Genomic DNA, 16,360 nt, shown 5'->3' with positions numbered 1-16,360 from the left:
CACAACAAACACCAGTGCATGCACATTGATGTTAACACCAGAGCTGGCAAAAGAAACCCAGCTGCAAAATGACAGACTCAATTCAATTAGGTTCCTAGGAAACTGATCACAGATTGATAATGAGATTTAAAATCTGTAGAGGAATTTGTGGCAGAACAAGGGCATGCTGTACCCCTGCAGGGATTGGACAACCCTGGCCTGCAGATTACAGAGTTACTTTGAGGGCCATGTACTGCTTGAACAGGCAGAACAAGGAAGAATGAGCATCGTGCAAGGACGAAGCCAGATGCCAAGCAGGATATGAAAACCGCTAAGTTAGCACACCCTGACTAAAGCGCTCACTGCCTGACAACCAATCAGCAAGGGACATATGTGTGTGTGATTGCAGCCACTTGACCAGTGAGTGTTGGGCTGTTGTCACGTGAACAGTGTCTAGAATCATAAATATGACAAGATTGCTAAATAACGTAGAATGACATGTAGCCATGTTGGTGTGATTGTTGTTACTCGGCCGACTCTTCACGGAACCCTTTTCAATAATCTTTCACCTTTAGGTTACCTACTCATTCTAACATTTGCTTTGATGACAATCTTTACTTTCTCATTGCTGCTTCCTGACCTATGCCAGTGATATTACTCTCTTTGCTGAGGGATAATAACAGTTCTGGTTGTTTTCTCTCTGTCTGGCTGTCAAGCAGGTAGGGCTAACAGAATAGAAAAAGCTTTTAAAGGTGATCACTGTATAACTCTGGCCTCATTCTGTTGCTCAACAGTTAGATTTCCACAAACCACAAATCCTCTCCTCTTGTTAGCAGCTGGGAAAGACAAGCTGGCTGCTGAGAGGGAATACCTTGCTGCCCCAGGGGTGTTTTGCCTTTTGGCAGCATTAAGTTGTGCAAAGCCAAGAGTGGGGAGGCTGCACTGTATCTACCCTGAATTTAAACAAAAGGGTGCTGGTTTGAGGAGATGTCATTTTTGTCATGTGTCATAACTGTTAAATTTATACATGTTTGTAAGAGAAAAATAAATACAGTCCCTTTCCAGTTACCAAACAGATATACTGCATGCTAGCTCCCAGCTGGCATATGTTGGCATAACTGTTGAAATGTGACTGCAGTTCCAAACTGTCTGAAAATATCTTGGATGCCTATCCAAGGAATATGATGTTGTACATTTTCATCAGCTAAAGCAATATACATCAATCATCCTTTGTTACTACTAGAAATGAAGAGGGTATTATAATCCAAGGAATTTCTCTCATAGATTCTAGAGTGCTTTTCTGTGTTAATCACACTATTTCTCCAGGGCATACTTTTCAAGCCATCTCCTGAAATAATGAACATTCTTGTACTAAGTACTAAAAATACTGCACTTTAGGATGTATAATCAAGCTGATGCCTCTGGCTTCCTCAGCAGTGAAGGTAATGCCCTATTGAAGCAAGATCACACTTGGGTCTTCCTCTGAGAGTTTTTTCTGTGTCCATACAAAACCTTCTGTCCTGCGCTCAGTGCAAACACTGGGCAAACATCTGGGACCTTCATTCTCTTAGACTGATCCCCTAATGAAGGGGGATACAGCCTTCATCCCTGAGTGCTCTAAACCAAGTGCCTGCCCTCATATACTGAACATAGATGAACTTCCCCTTAGGGAAGAGTCCTACAGCAAAAACATTTCCTGCAGCACAAAGAACAAGAAGATGAGCCTTCAAAGATTGAGGAATATACATGTCTGAGTGCAGTATAGGTGAAGACACCATAAATCAGATGTGTCTTTGAAATAGTTCACAGTTCCACTGAGTTAATGGGATCATAAGGGTCTGAGTGCTGATCACTGGAGTCTTTGCTGTAAACATATTGACAAGCAAATTGGCCAGGGAAGGCAGGTAAATTTCTACGGTCTGTTCTCTTGGTAACACAAAACCAGTATTTCTGATGTTTGTGCAAACTGGCTCTCAGCACTTTGGAGTTCCGAGACTGCTCCATCTGGACAGCTGTTCTCTTCTGCTGAGCTTCCCAGTGGACGTGTTAACTCCATTTTGAGTTTTGTTAGTCTTTTGTTTGGTCTCAGAGGAAGAGAGATTTACTTGGGAGAGTAATTTTTTCTCTGTGACAAGCAGTATGAGCACAAAAATGACCATTCCAAGATGGAAACTTGTTTTGTTTTTCCCAAGTGCTTTCACTCTGATGATCATTTTTCTTTAAAGGCCTCATGAGATGGGTATTTTGAGGCATCAACATATGTTGGTACAGGTGATGTATTGTATTATCTTGTCTGATAATTACCTGTGATTCAAAACTTTGTGTGCTTAGCCTTAGGTGGTTAACTCTTCAGGGAGATGTGTGACAGCCTGCTGAAGGTGATGTGCAGAGCTGGGAGCTCCCATGGTGTGTGTGGGGGAAGCAGTGGAGCCAGCAGGTCTGGAGCTGCTGCACCAGTACATGAGTAGGTCCTTGTGCTGTGCTAGGTATGGCTACAGTAAATCCACTTCAAGTGCCCAGGGCAACATATTAACAGGAATAATTAATAATAATAGTTCCTGCTTTTACTTCTAAACTAGAATTTGGGGTGGTTCCACCAAATACCTGCAGACAAACTTCAGGCACTTATATTAAGTACTTGACCTTCTATGGGGATTACTGGCTCCAGCTGTAGCTCTCACTAGCTCATTCCTGGGTGGTTCTGTGCTCAACAAAGTCTCCCTTGGTGGAAGTCATGCTCTTCAGGCATGATTTGCTCTCCATGCTCAGGAGAATGATATAATTATTACATAAGGTCATTTGTTAATTTCTGGCATAATCACACAAACAATGTAATACATTGTACAGTATGTATTACAGTATGTAATACATACTTAATTTCTGGCATAATCACACAAACAATGTAATACATTGCTGCTGTGTTTTAATCTACTGCAGTGTTTCTTTTGCTCACTAATCAGGAAACAATAGGAATTATGTGATATCACACCATTGAGATTCCTTATTAACTGAATTAAATAGCATGTGTAGTTTTGGAGCTACAGAAAAAGCAAGAAAGGTCTTACAGGTAAACCTGAAGAAAACCTCACAAGGCAAGCAATGAGCACAGTGCAATAACAGATTTTTCTACTATTGTAGGTACATGTTCTCACTGCATGTGTTCCTTAGATGAATATGTAGAGAGATTTAATTCTATCTGTTTGGAAGAAAACAGCCTGAATTCTGGTCTTGCATGAGTATAAACCAGAAGTACAAAAGAAGTGTAGGAACCACCAGGTGCTGTTCAGTAGAGGGCTGGATTCACCACTGCATGGTTTGGTAGCTGGAACACTCAGGGCTTCCCCACGGGAAGTGCTTTAAAAGAAGGTGTAGGAACCACCAGGTGCTGTTCAGTAGAGGGCTGGATTCACCAGCATGGTTTGGTAGCTGGAGCACTCAGGGCTTCCCCATGGGAAGTGCTTTAAAAGAACAGTCCCAGTGTGATGCCCATGCTGTTCCCAATGATCCCAGAGTGTCCCTGGGAGCGCTCTGGATTCCAGCTGACTTCAGCAGCTGGGCCTGGGCCATCCTGCTCTCCTTGCAGGCAGCCCGTGCTTGGCCCCTGTTCAGGCTCCTGTGTGCCCTCCTGGCAGAGCATTTGAGGTCAGCTTGAGGGAAGAGCTGTGAAGGTTTTATCCGCTTGATATCCCCACAGCGACAGATGGGATCGTTCACAGGTGCGTGAGAAGGCGAGCCTATCCACAGGCATGCAAATGTGTCTGGAGGGCATGTGCAAGGCTGCTTTTGGGAATGCCAGCTGTGCTACCCTGCAGCAGAGGTATCTGTGCATCGCCTGGCTGTGTGTGACCCGAGGTGATGCTCACAACAAGAAGCACACAGATCACCTTCTTTTCCACATCTCGTTTGTCAGTCAGTGGGACTGTGATACAGCAAATACAGTCACTACGAGATGCAAGAGAAAACTTCTGTGAATGGCTCTCTATGGGTGTATCTGTCTGCCTTAATTTAGTCTAGATTCTGATTTCTGTTGTCATTTTACTAATTCTTTACATCCCTAATAAATTAATTAAATTTGCCCATATTCCTGTACCACAAAAAATAAATATCTTAAAATACAAACTGAAACTTTCAGATACACATAGCAACAAGAACATTTAGGAAGGGAACTGGTAGTTGTTATTTGTAACAGCTTGGCTGGGTTTTTGTAGAAACCACTGGCTAGGAATTACCAAACCCTACAAAACTGGAAAGATTAATTCCTTCTGTGGTAGCTTTACAGGCTGAATTCTCTGGCTGTTCTGTACAGGCAGTGGGACTGTCTGATTATTACAGCGGAATCTTTGACCTTAAAAAAGTAAGGAAAGTGCTGAGGGCATTTGTCTCTCGTTAAGGATAATGGGAGTTGAAAGCTTTTAGAACTCTTCAGGATTAGGTCCAAAATTTGTACATCCCAGTAGCAGCACAGATGTGCCAACAAGCGGGGCTTACTGAGGAGTGCAATTAATGTGAAACAAACTGTTTCCCTCCCCCTGCCCAGCCTCAGGTAATTCATTGGCTCTGCAAATTCAGCTCCCTGCCCAGTTCAAAAGACTATGGAAACATGGGTGTAATGCTAAAGGCTGTTGTAGCAGATTTTTTTTTGTTGTTTCTGCCTTTGAGAAGCGACCCAAAAATATTGGTAATATTTCTGTTTGGAGTTAAGGTTTTTTGGCACAGAACATTTATTATTAACACAGACTACTAGAAACCCAAACTTATTAGCTGTTGGGTTATTACAAAGTTAATGATGAAAGACAGTAACAGTTTAGTAGGATATTAAAAGAAGCACTTAAATATTTTATTTTTTTCTTTTTCTTCCAGTGATGCTGAAAGCAGCCTGACATTTCTAGTCGATCAGAAGGAAAACAAATAACCTCAGCTATGGAGAAAAAAAGACAGCTACAGAAAAGGGAATTTGGGAAAAGACTTTCTCTGGACAGCAGTCTTGTGGTAAGAATGAATATTTGCTGCATTTACTGAATATATCTTGTCATAAAAATTTAGTTTTTAAGAGGCAATACTCACAATTACATATATTTTAAAGGTGTTTATCTCTTCATCACAATATCATAACATTTTGTGATTATTCAGATTCTCCAACAAAAAGTACTGGAGGAAATTTATGACATCCTAGGTAGAAACTTGTCATCATATAGAAACACGTCTCTGAATTCACTGAATTTGCACAAGGAAGGAATCCAGACAATTATAATGGATTTTTTATTAAAATACTACTCAGCTTCTGTGGGATCATCTTGTGTTGCTTCATACTTACTGTATGAGGGCTGTAAGTGGCCGAGGTCCTCTGTCAGAAATTTTATCAGGATATCAGCACAAATGTGTGCACCACAGCAAATCTATAAACTACTCTAATATCTACTGAAAGAGAAGCATAAATGCCACATGCTGTAAAACATTTGCTTTTGCTGTACCTAGGATTTAAATTCATTGGAGATTGTATTCTAGATTTATTTTTTAGTTGATATGTTCAAAGAATGACTAAGACAAACAAGGAGTTTTTTGTCTGTATGCTGAAAATGCTCATAGATGTGGAAGAGTTGTGTATGGGAATAAAAGTGCCTGTGTCAGGTATTTAGCATGACAAGCTGCAAATACTGAAACGGGCAAAGCTGAGAGATCCAAGGAAATCTATGCCATCTCTTTGACACTCGTAGAGGTGGTGACTGTGGGACCCCAAAGCCCTTTTTTCTGCAATACCACACCTGTGCTAACTCCATTATCTGAATTTTACACAGTATTACAACTATGTTGTTTCCTTCATCTTATGCTAAAATTGCGATTTGGGTTTTTCCCCCCCTCAAAGTATAAAGCCCACTGACATGCTAATAGCAGTGAACATGGACTCAGCAGGTTTCAGTTTATCCACTGATGCTCTTCAATCACCTGCTGTGCTCTTTATTGGGGTCAGCAGAGCAGTCCCACCTTCCCAGGTTTCCACCCCTTCAAGGACTGTGCTCCTCTCCCTCAGGCCTTAGCTACAAGGCACATCTCAGGTAATGTCAGGTGGCCAGTGAAGAAATGTGCAGAGAATCTTTAAAAAGGACTCTGTCTTTTTCTTGGCACAATTTCTTATGCTGATTAATTACACCCCTTTTTTTTCTGAACAATATCATTAATTGTAGAGAAATAAAAGTAGTGAAGAATAGTGAATTCTCTGAGCTGCTCAGGACCCTAAGGAAGATCTGTTTAAGCTGTCCCTGTTCAGACCATGCAGCTCAGGGCTCTGATACTGATACGTGACTGTTTTCAGGTTGTTCAGCCTGCAGCAAAACCTGCTCTCTCGGTTTGCATGCACTCAGCAGGTCAGGTCGTGCTCCCAGCACTTTAAAACTCTTTCTAGCTTGTGGGCAGAGAAAGAAGGCTTGGTATGAACTCACAACTTTGTAATACACCCAGAGACAGACAAAATCTGAAAGTTTTTGTAGGCTCAGTAGTCTGTTTAGTCCCAGGGCCTAAACCTCTGTTATTTGTTCTAGGCATACACAGCCCCAAAACAGACTCCAGCCTAAATCCTGCAGCTAAAATGTACTGCTGTGATCCAAACAATCGACCACAGACTGTCAATATTTATCTGGAGAAAAGAATACTCATAGCAACTGGGTACTGAAAGCTAAGGGAAATGCTAGCAGTTGTGAATTTTGCATAGAGATATTGTTTAGTATGGCAAATCAGTACTATTCTCCCCTAAATGTTCTCACTGATGTAATGGACTAGATTTAGCCTTTACTAAAGGTATTAAGATAGAAACTTTCATTTCTCTGAGGTGACTGTAATGTGCTGTGTGGATGGGAACAAGGAACCAGATATTTCTGGCTTCCAGTCCCACCTAGTGGAAATTTGGATTTGATTTATAGGCAAGGTAGGGCACTATGACTAATTCTTACCCTTCCCTATGAATAAGGGGAGAGTAGAGAGAGGCATTTGTCAATGACATAGCAAATACTGTGTGTGTGGCATCATCCAAAGTACTTTGTGTTATATTCAGTGCTATGTGCATATTGAAGCACCCATAAGGACTTAATTGGAGGAGAAACAGAAACCATGGTTGTTTGGGATGGTGATACTCTCTCCCTCCTCTTCAGAGGGTAAGTAGGGTGGGAGATTGCACACAGCTGAAACCAGGCTTCAAGCACTGGCATGAGGTCAGTGAATTAGTGCCAACATGTGGCAGCTGAACTTCTGTGGCTGATTAACCCATATTGGTGTGAAAGTGTTGAAGGAAATGTGTTGAGGGGAAGAAATATTGCAATACTTCAAAATTTTGTATGTCTAAACCCATCATGCTGTCATCACCCAGTTTTAAAGCAATATCTTCTGCTACAGGTGGCATTTACAGGTTCACCTGTTGAGTTTCAGGGCACACATCCATTTGCTGTACTGGGGTGTTACAGGTCTGTGTCTGTGAAGCTTTTCATTGAGCAGAATATGTGTAACTAGATCTGAGAGTGCCATCCGTACATTTAGTTAGAAAATTTTGAGTACTTTGTTGTCTACTCCCAGCTATTATTTAATAATAAATTGGAAGAGACACTCTGAGACTCAAGTGCTTTCAGCAGCCTGTAGTAATTCACATGCATGTCTTGTGACTCCATGAAATTGAATCAGGAAAGGCAAAGCCCTTTGTGTTTTCCTTGTTGTCCCCTAATTGCTGTTCTAACATACCTTCTCTTAATTGTTGCCTTCATATATGTCTATCTTCTTTACCCTTGTATCATCAAAATCTGTTTGAGTATCGTGCTGTAGTCCAGTCTTGCTTGTCCAAGTTCTTGGGTTTCTCTTGTCCTCTCTCTTCCCAAATATTTTGTGTTTAAATTCTCAGGCATTCAGGCTTGGACACTCCGCTTGGGAAATCTGGCCTTGATTCTCTCAAATCCAGCTTCTCCTTGTTTGGTGGAGAGCTTAAACATTATCATATCTCAGAAAGAATTGTAATTTCTGGGTGTTTAAAGAAAATATGTTTCTACTTTTACACTCGGGACCATGAGATACAAATAGGCGTTTCTGATAACATTCCTTACCCTGCCTGGCTCTGCTGCTTTTCCCATCTGCATCAGATTGTAATCTTCTGGAATGTTTTTTTTCCATTATTTAATCTACAAGTATTGCATAGGGATGTTAAAAAACCAGAAAAGATCATCTTTCTTCCTCTGCTCTTAGACTCTGAATATAGAAGCTATGAAGGTATTTGATGGCAGAGTGAGAAGAGGAAAGAGCTATTTCTGAAGAAAAGATACAACTCCTGTCTCCTTAGGATATGGATCTGGGCCTTCAAAATATGACCATAAATTCCATCAGTGTTTTGTATTCAGGCCTGCCCCACCAAACAACGAATTTCAGGCTTCAAATAATAAAGATCCATGCTGGGGACATCCTTCAAACAGGGAGAAATTCCAGAACTACTAAACTACTCTTCTTTACACTACAGGCACAGTAACTACTTTTGGATCATTCTGATCAGGAAGGGTTCAGTTTTATTTCCTGTACTACTCTACCCCTCACAGGTGGTGTCTTGGGGAAATAAGCTTTACAATGAGAACAAATAAATGTTTTAAAATTAAGAATATATAAGTGCACAAATATGTTCATAAAATGTATTTCATAGGGCACAGTTTTTTAGTGAGTGATGATTAATGCTTTGCTGGAAGTTAGTAGTTTGAAGCCATTGAGTTTAACAAGCTCCAGAATCCTACCACTGTTAAAAAAAGCCAGAGGAATTGTTAGTACTGCTGCCCAGGTCAAAGGGAATCCTGCTGTTAGCTTCAATTGCATTAGATCTCTATCAGCTTTTAGTCATAATATCACAGGGGGTATTCCAGAAATCTCCAGTATAGCCAATGGCTGTTACTGCCCTGTAGGTTTCCAATATTGGCACCATGCTAAGATTTGTTATACACCCCCTTATTTACATTTGCAGGCAGAGCAGGTAAGCCTGCAGTGACACTGACATTTTATAGCTTTGTATTCAGGTGAAATAGTTAGAAAATATTAACTTCATAACAATTCTCACAGGTAATCCTGTGAGATCAGTTATAGAAAATAATATCTTTGTAATTTCTGCCTGACATTTAAAACCCAAAACATACCACCAAGGAGGATATACCTTTTACAGTTTCAATATAGTTTTATACTACCTTATTTTCTCATCTGTTGTACAAGTGATGCTACTGTATTGTGAGTTGATAAAGATTTCTTGTGCAAATTGATTCCAATCAAAACACCACAAACCTGAAAATCTAATTGGCTTGAGAAAGAAGAACTAAAGATAGAATCTTTTTTTTTTAAATAACAGATCTGCATTTGTCATGTTTTCATTATATTTGTAAGGATATTTTATTGTATGTGTGGCTATAAGGTGATAAGATAGACAACAGTTGAAGAATGAGGTGGAACTCAGTGTCCTGGTTTGCTCTGCAAGAATTCAGGACCAAAGTCATTGTTGTTATTGCCACAGTACTTCTGTTTAGCATGAAAACAAACTGCAAAATTCATAATATTGAAGGAGTGCATTTATTTGGAATATGTTGCTTAGATGTCATGTAACACCCATGTCAGATTGTTTTCTGTTAAAAGAGAAACAGTTCCTTCTGAATAATATTTTGCTTTGTGTGTCTTAAATCCTTTAAGTTTAGTTAAACAGAACAGCTTTACAAAGTGTAAGGGTGTGAATATTTCATGGGTTTGGTTATTTAATGAATAATTTTTTTTCCTGTTGAATCTTACATTTAAGCATAACGAATTGACAATAACTAGTGAAAGAAACCAGATAAAAACAGGAAGGAAAGGATTTTTCTGTGTCCTTTATTCATTTCAGGTCAGAATATACAAAGAAAATTAATATTAAAATTTGTAGTAAAAAAAATGTACTTTGATGGAATTTAGGCAGCTATTTTTTTAATATGGGCAAAATGAAGACATATGAGAAGATTTCTTTGGTAGTATTTACAATTTATTATTTGTGAGGGAGGTAGCTTAGAAAGGCAGTGATATTAAAAGGCCTCATGAAAGGATTTATTGTATTTCAGGTTTTCCCTACAAAAGTTCTTAAACAAAAAGAAAAATGGAAAAACCCCAAACAATAAATAGACCCAAAGCCAACCTTTTAAGTAATTTGTGTGGGATGAGAGGAGTGTTAGAACATATCACTGCCACCAGGGCCACGGTGGCTACTCTATTCACTGGGGTGTTCTTTGAAAATAATAAAAGCCCTATCCTTTGCCTGATCCAAACTGTCCAGTTGCCTCCCAGGCCCTTTTGATCAGGAAAAAGTCAATGTTTCAAGCTGTGCTCTTTATTTATGTGGATAATTCCCAGCCTGACTACACACATAGTTCACCCTTACAGCTGTGGTGGCATTTAGCTGGGGAGATTTGAGAACAGAATATCTTTTTGAAGCAGCCAGCATTTATCAAAGGAGAAGTTTTTGTTTTATTTAAAATGAGGCTTTTGCTTCTGAAAGCAAGTTGTGGTAAAGTGCTTCAGTGGTGGCTGGTGAACTGTGCCCTGCTGCTTTCATTCTGGTCACACGCTCCTGTGGGGCTCTGTAGGATGGGCTTTAATGGCACCACTTTGTTGTAATAAGGGTAGAGTGTAATGTAATGAATTGCTCTGGGGCGTGGGAGGAATACCTTCAGCTGCCTGCAGCTGGATTGGTGGCATGGGCAAAAACCACTGAGTTCAATTGGAGACCGCTGAGAAGCGTGCATGTGTTCTCCGGGGCTGGGAGCCAGGAATTCGGGGGTTAAGTCTGACATCTGTCACTGCTAATCAGTTCTTAACTTGCTTTAATAAATTTCTAATTCAGTTTTCTCATTAACAAAAACTCTGATTCAGTTTTCTTGTCAATAAATTGGGTGTCATAGTAATTTCTTACCTCATAAGTATTCCAGGAATAGTGTGTTATTAGCGTGAGTCTGTGGCTTGCTTTGATATCTTCAGATGAAAGGTGTCACAGAGAACATGATGTTGGAGCAGAGCTGGGAAAAGTGCTGCAGCAGCAAGGCAGGAGGGGAACCCTTCATGTCTGGGAATTCAATTCTGGGAATAGCTCTATTTTTTTTGCTAGTTGACTGTGACATTCACAGTGTGTCTGACATCACTGTGCAACATAACATAATCCAGCATTTCAAAATGAAAGGTGACATTAAAAATATTGCCTTGTCAGATGTCGGCTAATGTTCTAACTTTTGTAGCCTAAATGTTTTTTCCCACCTAAAAGCTGCTGCCAAATTCCTTTGGAGTCTGCAAGTACTTTGAGTCCTCTCAAAACTTGGATTTTGATTTGTGTGCTAGTTTATAATTCAGAATTTTGTTCAGCTGGGTACACCACCGTAGAAAAGCCCATGCCAAAGGTTGAATCTGGCACTGCAAAAGTATGGTTCAGCATTGGAAAATGCAACCAGAATGTGAGCCTCAAACAAACAATTTTTGGTGTTTTTCAGAGGCAAGGTAAAGCATGCCTAACATCCAGTGCATCCAGGGGGAGAGTAAGTCAAGGAGAACCGTTTAATAAAGGTGACAAGTGTGGAATTTTGAACTAGAAGACAGAATACAGGGAAGAACAGCAGTGAAGCACAGGTCGTGTTGCTACCTGTAGAGGTGAAGGTTTGCACATTCATGATGAAAACCATAAGATATGGAATTGACATAAGGGCTCAGTAAACAGAATTCTAAGAAAAATCTATTCATAGCATCATAGAATGATTTGAGTTGGAAGGGATCATAAAGATCATCTTGCCCTAACCCCTCTGCATCTTCCTCATGGCAAGGATAGTATCACACAATTCTGCAAATCTGTCAGTTCAGGCATCTATTCCACAGACTGGGCAGATGAAGTGCTATCAACTGTCTGCATAATAGACAGTCCTGGAATTTGACTGGAACTTTGTAGAAAAAGAAAGCCCCAGTGGGGTCTGAGTGTGTAAAAGCCATCTAAACAGAAGGACAGATTCTGTTGTGCACACCCAGGGCCTTTAGCACCTGGACTTTGAGAAAACTGAGCTATCTATAAACATAGTGCCAAGAGCAGAGACTGCTCTGCATTTGCATTTTTAATAAAGTGAAAATTGAGACAAGAGCTCTGGTGTGTTAGGCAGAAGAAAAGAGCTGACCAAATGGATCAGTTTACAGCAGAAACTGCTGAGAGATGAGGATACAAGAGAAACCACTGATATGGGACAGCAGTGTTTAGGGTTGATATTAGCATACCAGTAATACAAATATTGTGGGGAACTGTGGTCTGCGTGGATTTAAGGACATCACTTACCAGCACAGCAGTACATCTAAGGTTCCAGGAGTGGAATCTACATCAGCTTGCATAAAGAGCAGTCACCAGTTAGACTAAGGGAGATGATGGCACTTCTGTGTAGCAGTGGTGGAGATGGCTGGTTTGGATTGCATTTGCAGAAGAGGGATTTAAAAATGAAGTGTGTAAAGCACTGAACATCCTGACAGAAATTTTTTACTTTAAGTCTCATTTATAAACTCTGGAGCAGCCTGGCAAACCTTAAATCATAATTAAGCACAGGGGCTGTGAGTTCCAAAGGACTCAGTGAGCCCAGGGAATGATGTTAGAAGTAAGTGCCAGGTCTAACATGAAGGAATGGACCTGTTAGGTACCAGGGCCACAGAAAAAACTGAAATTTGTTCTTGTGGTGATACAGACAGTGACCTATTTCTTTGATTAAATCTTACACCAATAGAAACCAGTGATCCTTTTCAGGAACTGGAGATGTGGATAAACAGTGAGCAGTGGAGAGATGCTTGAAGAGAGACTAGGAATAAAAAACTCACAGCCCTGAAAACAAATAGTGCATGGAGCATGTTGTTCCTGAGCAAAACTTCGAATAATATTCCTACTGGAATATACCTCAATGGTTTATTGATCAAAAGCACTGACTCCAACACAGGCAGAAGTGCTCTCTGAGAGAGGAATTGTTTACCATTTGTTGCTGCACATCAAAAGTTACATCAATAGGTGTATAGGGTGACATGGTGACAGCTGAAACAGTACCCACATCCCCAGAGATCATGCTTTGACAAACTGCTGGCTTTTGCTTTCTCATGTCTTTGGCACATAAACTTAAAGTGACAAACACAAGGCTTGAAGGTTAAAAGAGAAGCTATAAAAAAATTTATGCAGCTGATCTACCCTTGTTCATTGTCACAGAACTGGATGCAAAAGTGAAGGAAAAGTAAGTACAGAGAACAGAAAAGATGGTTTTACTTGGGCCTACAAATTAGCTGGCAGATGGACTGGGAAAAAACAGAGGGCAATCATATTCTGTTGCATTCTAAAAAAGCTGGGAAATTGGCCTATGTTGCTGCAGAATCTCAGTAATTTCACTGTCAGACTTTTGATATTAAAGTATTAAATCCTCAACAACTCCTAATAAGCTTTTAAAGACACAGATTTAGCTGCAGAGGAGGAACTAAAAATGAAAATGAAGGAAAAACAATAGATAAATGCATGAATTTTGAGAGTTACTCAGAAATGAAAGTTCAGCATGGTACAATAGAAAACTTGGGTCTTACAAAAAGGAAGGGTGTTAAGTGTTCAAGCTGATGAACTCCAGAAACTGAACTTTGTGAATTTTGTGGTAATTTATAGTTGCAGATGACAGGGCTTGGAAGAAAAAAGTCACAACTTTATCTAGGTGTAGGGGAAACAATTGTGCTGAGATTTGGCTTTACTCTTTGGGACACATTAAGGAGAAATCTTGCTGTGGAACTGTTTGCTAGTGGATTGTTATTTGGATGGAGCCCCAGGTTTTGATTTGGAGGAGTTTGGTGATTTGCAGTGTGCACAGCAGGCTCTGCTCCCCAGGGTTTTTGGGAGGAGCTGGCAGGTGCCTGCCCTCTGGTCCAGAGCCAGCTCAGCAGCCTCCTGCCTGCTGCTGCCTTTTTCCCTGGAGGATGGGGCTGCAGGCAGGGGACAGCAGCTCCTGGCTGTGATCTCGGGCTGCTCTGTCCCTTTGCCCTGCCCCACCAATTACAGAGTGGAGCTGTGACAGATGTCAGCCCTGCCCCACAAGAGGGGAGCTCACGCAGAGCTTTGGATTTAGGGGCAGTGTGCACATGCTGGGTGTGTGCCACGCGGTGATGAGCCTCGTGTGACACCGAGGAAGGCTGTGTGCCATCAGCCTGGCCAGGGATAAGCAGCCACCAAGGGAAATGGATGTTCTGGGGACACTTATCTAGCTCTGGTAAGCTCCCAAAGCAGCAGTGAAATTGGATGCTTTGCCTGCCCAGATGTTAAGAGCAGAAGGCTGCCTATAACAAGAGATCTGAAGAGATTGGGGTTAACTAAATAGGGATTTTATTGACAAACCTTTTTAAATGCTTCATGCCTTCAGCAATTAAGCATAACACATATCCTGAGAAACACAAGTCTCTTCTGTGTCCCCCAGTTGCCTGATTCAAGTGGAACACAATCCTAGGGAGAAGAGAAAGGAAAAATTATGCCCTGTGTTGTTTTATTGGGTTGACATAATTCCCTACCCTGCAAGACCAAGAATGAATAGTGAACCTACCTCCTGCTAGGTCAGTTATGGCATCCACTCAAATGTCTTATTTTGAATATTGTTGCATCCATAGGAGAGTCTAAATTTCTTTTCACAGACTTGTGTGCATGCCAGTATACAAAGGGAACAAAATAAATCTTTGCAAGAAGATATGTAGGCATTTCCAGGTAGTTTTGTTTTACAAATAGGTATGGTCAACTTTCACTCATGTTTTGAATTTTGCTAATTTTGTCCACTTACAGTGAATGTGAGATAACCTCAAATCAAAATTACTGCTCTGAGTTGTTTACAAACCAGTATTTCCAGCCTGTGTTAAAAAAATTGAGGCTTTTTAATATTGTAGTTCCAGCTGGAAAATTCTGGCTTTGTTCATATATATATATATATATATACACAAACACACTTCTCTTTTGTTCTTATATATAAATATATATATGTTCTTATATATAAATATATATATATATAAATATATATATATACTCTTGTCCCCTTGTGTGTTTAATTGCATAGTTATAATAGATGATGCACACTAAAACTGATGATCTACAATGTTTTGCATCACAAGTTTACAATTTTGGTCTTTAAATAAAGTGTGCCTTACTGAAAATTTCAGTTAAATCACTGTGTGTTTTGCCTTTGTGGAATAACTGTTTCCTCATTAAAAAACAAGCTGCCAAAAAACCAGCTAAATCTTCTACATGGAAAATGTTCTGCTTCATGCTGTCAAGAGAGCCATGCAAAACTCTGCAGTGTAAACATGTCTTTTGCTCAGGACCCCTGGAGGCAGGGATATTTGAGGGTGGGTACCCCAATTCCAGACATTTTTCTGTTCTGGGAAGTCTGTAGGTGCTTGTTGAGCTCTAATTGCTGGGAATGGCTCTGCTGGCAGCTCGTTCCTGCCTCTGCTCCTGCACCTCTGAGCCTGCCTGTGTGCTTTGGCTTGCAGGGCCTCGTGTGACCCAGATAGGAAATGAGCTGGGATCATTGCAAGGCATTTAAAATAATTGGGTATCAACAGCTGGCTTTATGGGAAGCTAACAGTGTAAATCCAGAGAGTTTTTATGATTTCAGTGGGTATTTTTCCTAGCGTATAAAGCGGATCCAAGTAATTTTGGCTGGGAAACAGTTTCCCAACTTATTTCTATAATGATACCTTAGAGTTTTTCATTATAGTGAAAATCTCTAGTAGGTCTGAAGGGAAAAATTACCTCCACTGTTTCCAGACACCCAATATGTTTTCTCTGTGCTTGAATTTATGAGTTTTGGCAAAGATAACTCACAATATGATCAGGTTTCAGGGCAGTGGTTTCTTGCACTGAATCCCAAACAAAAGTGTAACTGTTCAGAAGGCTCCAATGTGTCTTTGGTGATGTAAAAATATGGGACAGTGCTCTCCAAAATCTTGCCAGTCTGTTTTTGTCTTACTTAGTGTATTATTTACTACACAGTGAATTGAAAGAGCTTTTTTCATTTAAATTTAATTCTCAACTTCTTTCAAAGTTTTTACAGCATAAATTGCAGTCCCTGTCAAAAAGAGCAAGATTTGACTGTTGAAGACAATTATTTTGTTTCTATTGCTTTGTAAGTAGATTCAAATATACCTGTTAATTAAAGAGCTTTCCTGGAAGACAAGTGCTTGAATCAAATGAGAGGCATAATGCAGAATTCCTCTCAGATTGGGACATTAGACTGTTGGGTCAGAACAGGTATTTCCATCCTGGGCAACTTTTTCAATGTTTTGACATTTTGGTTTCAATTAAATTTAATTTTTTAAAAGTTCTCTTAAACTGAATTTACTTTCT

General features: G+C 40.2%; 1 protein-coding gene across 1 annotated transcript in view; it reads left to right on the top strand.

The window, feature by feature from the left end:
- The window catches only part of NCKAP5 (NCK associated protein 5), a 354,576-nt gene that overhangs the window by 15,152 nt on the left and 323,064 nt on the right, over positions 1–16,360 (top strand). The window contains exon 2 of the mRNA XM_041406435.1: positions 4,840–4,968. Within this exon, the coding sequence (XP_041262369.1) occupies positions 4,900–4,968 (69 nt within the window). The 5' untranslated portion in view covers positions 4,840–4,899. The remainder of the gene's footprint in view (positions 1–4,839; positions 4,969–16,360) is intronic.

This window comes from Onychostruthus taczanowskii, unplaced genomic scaffold, assembly GCF_017590055.1.
Source record: "Onychostruthus taczanowskii isolate IOZ18803 unplaced genomic scaffold, ASM1759005v1 scaffold10, whole genome shotgun sequence".
Lineage (NCBI taxonomy): Eukaryota > Metazoa > Chordata > Aves > Passeriformes > Passeridae > Onychostruthus > Onychostruthus taczanowskii.
Note: the sequence above shows the minus strand (reverse complement) of the source record. Positions and strands in the feature narration are given on the sequence as shown.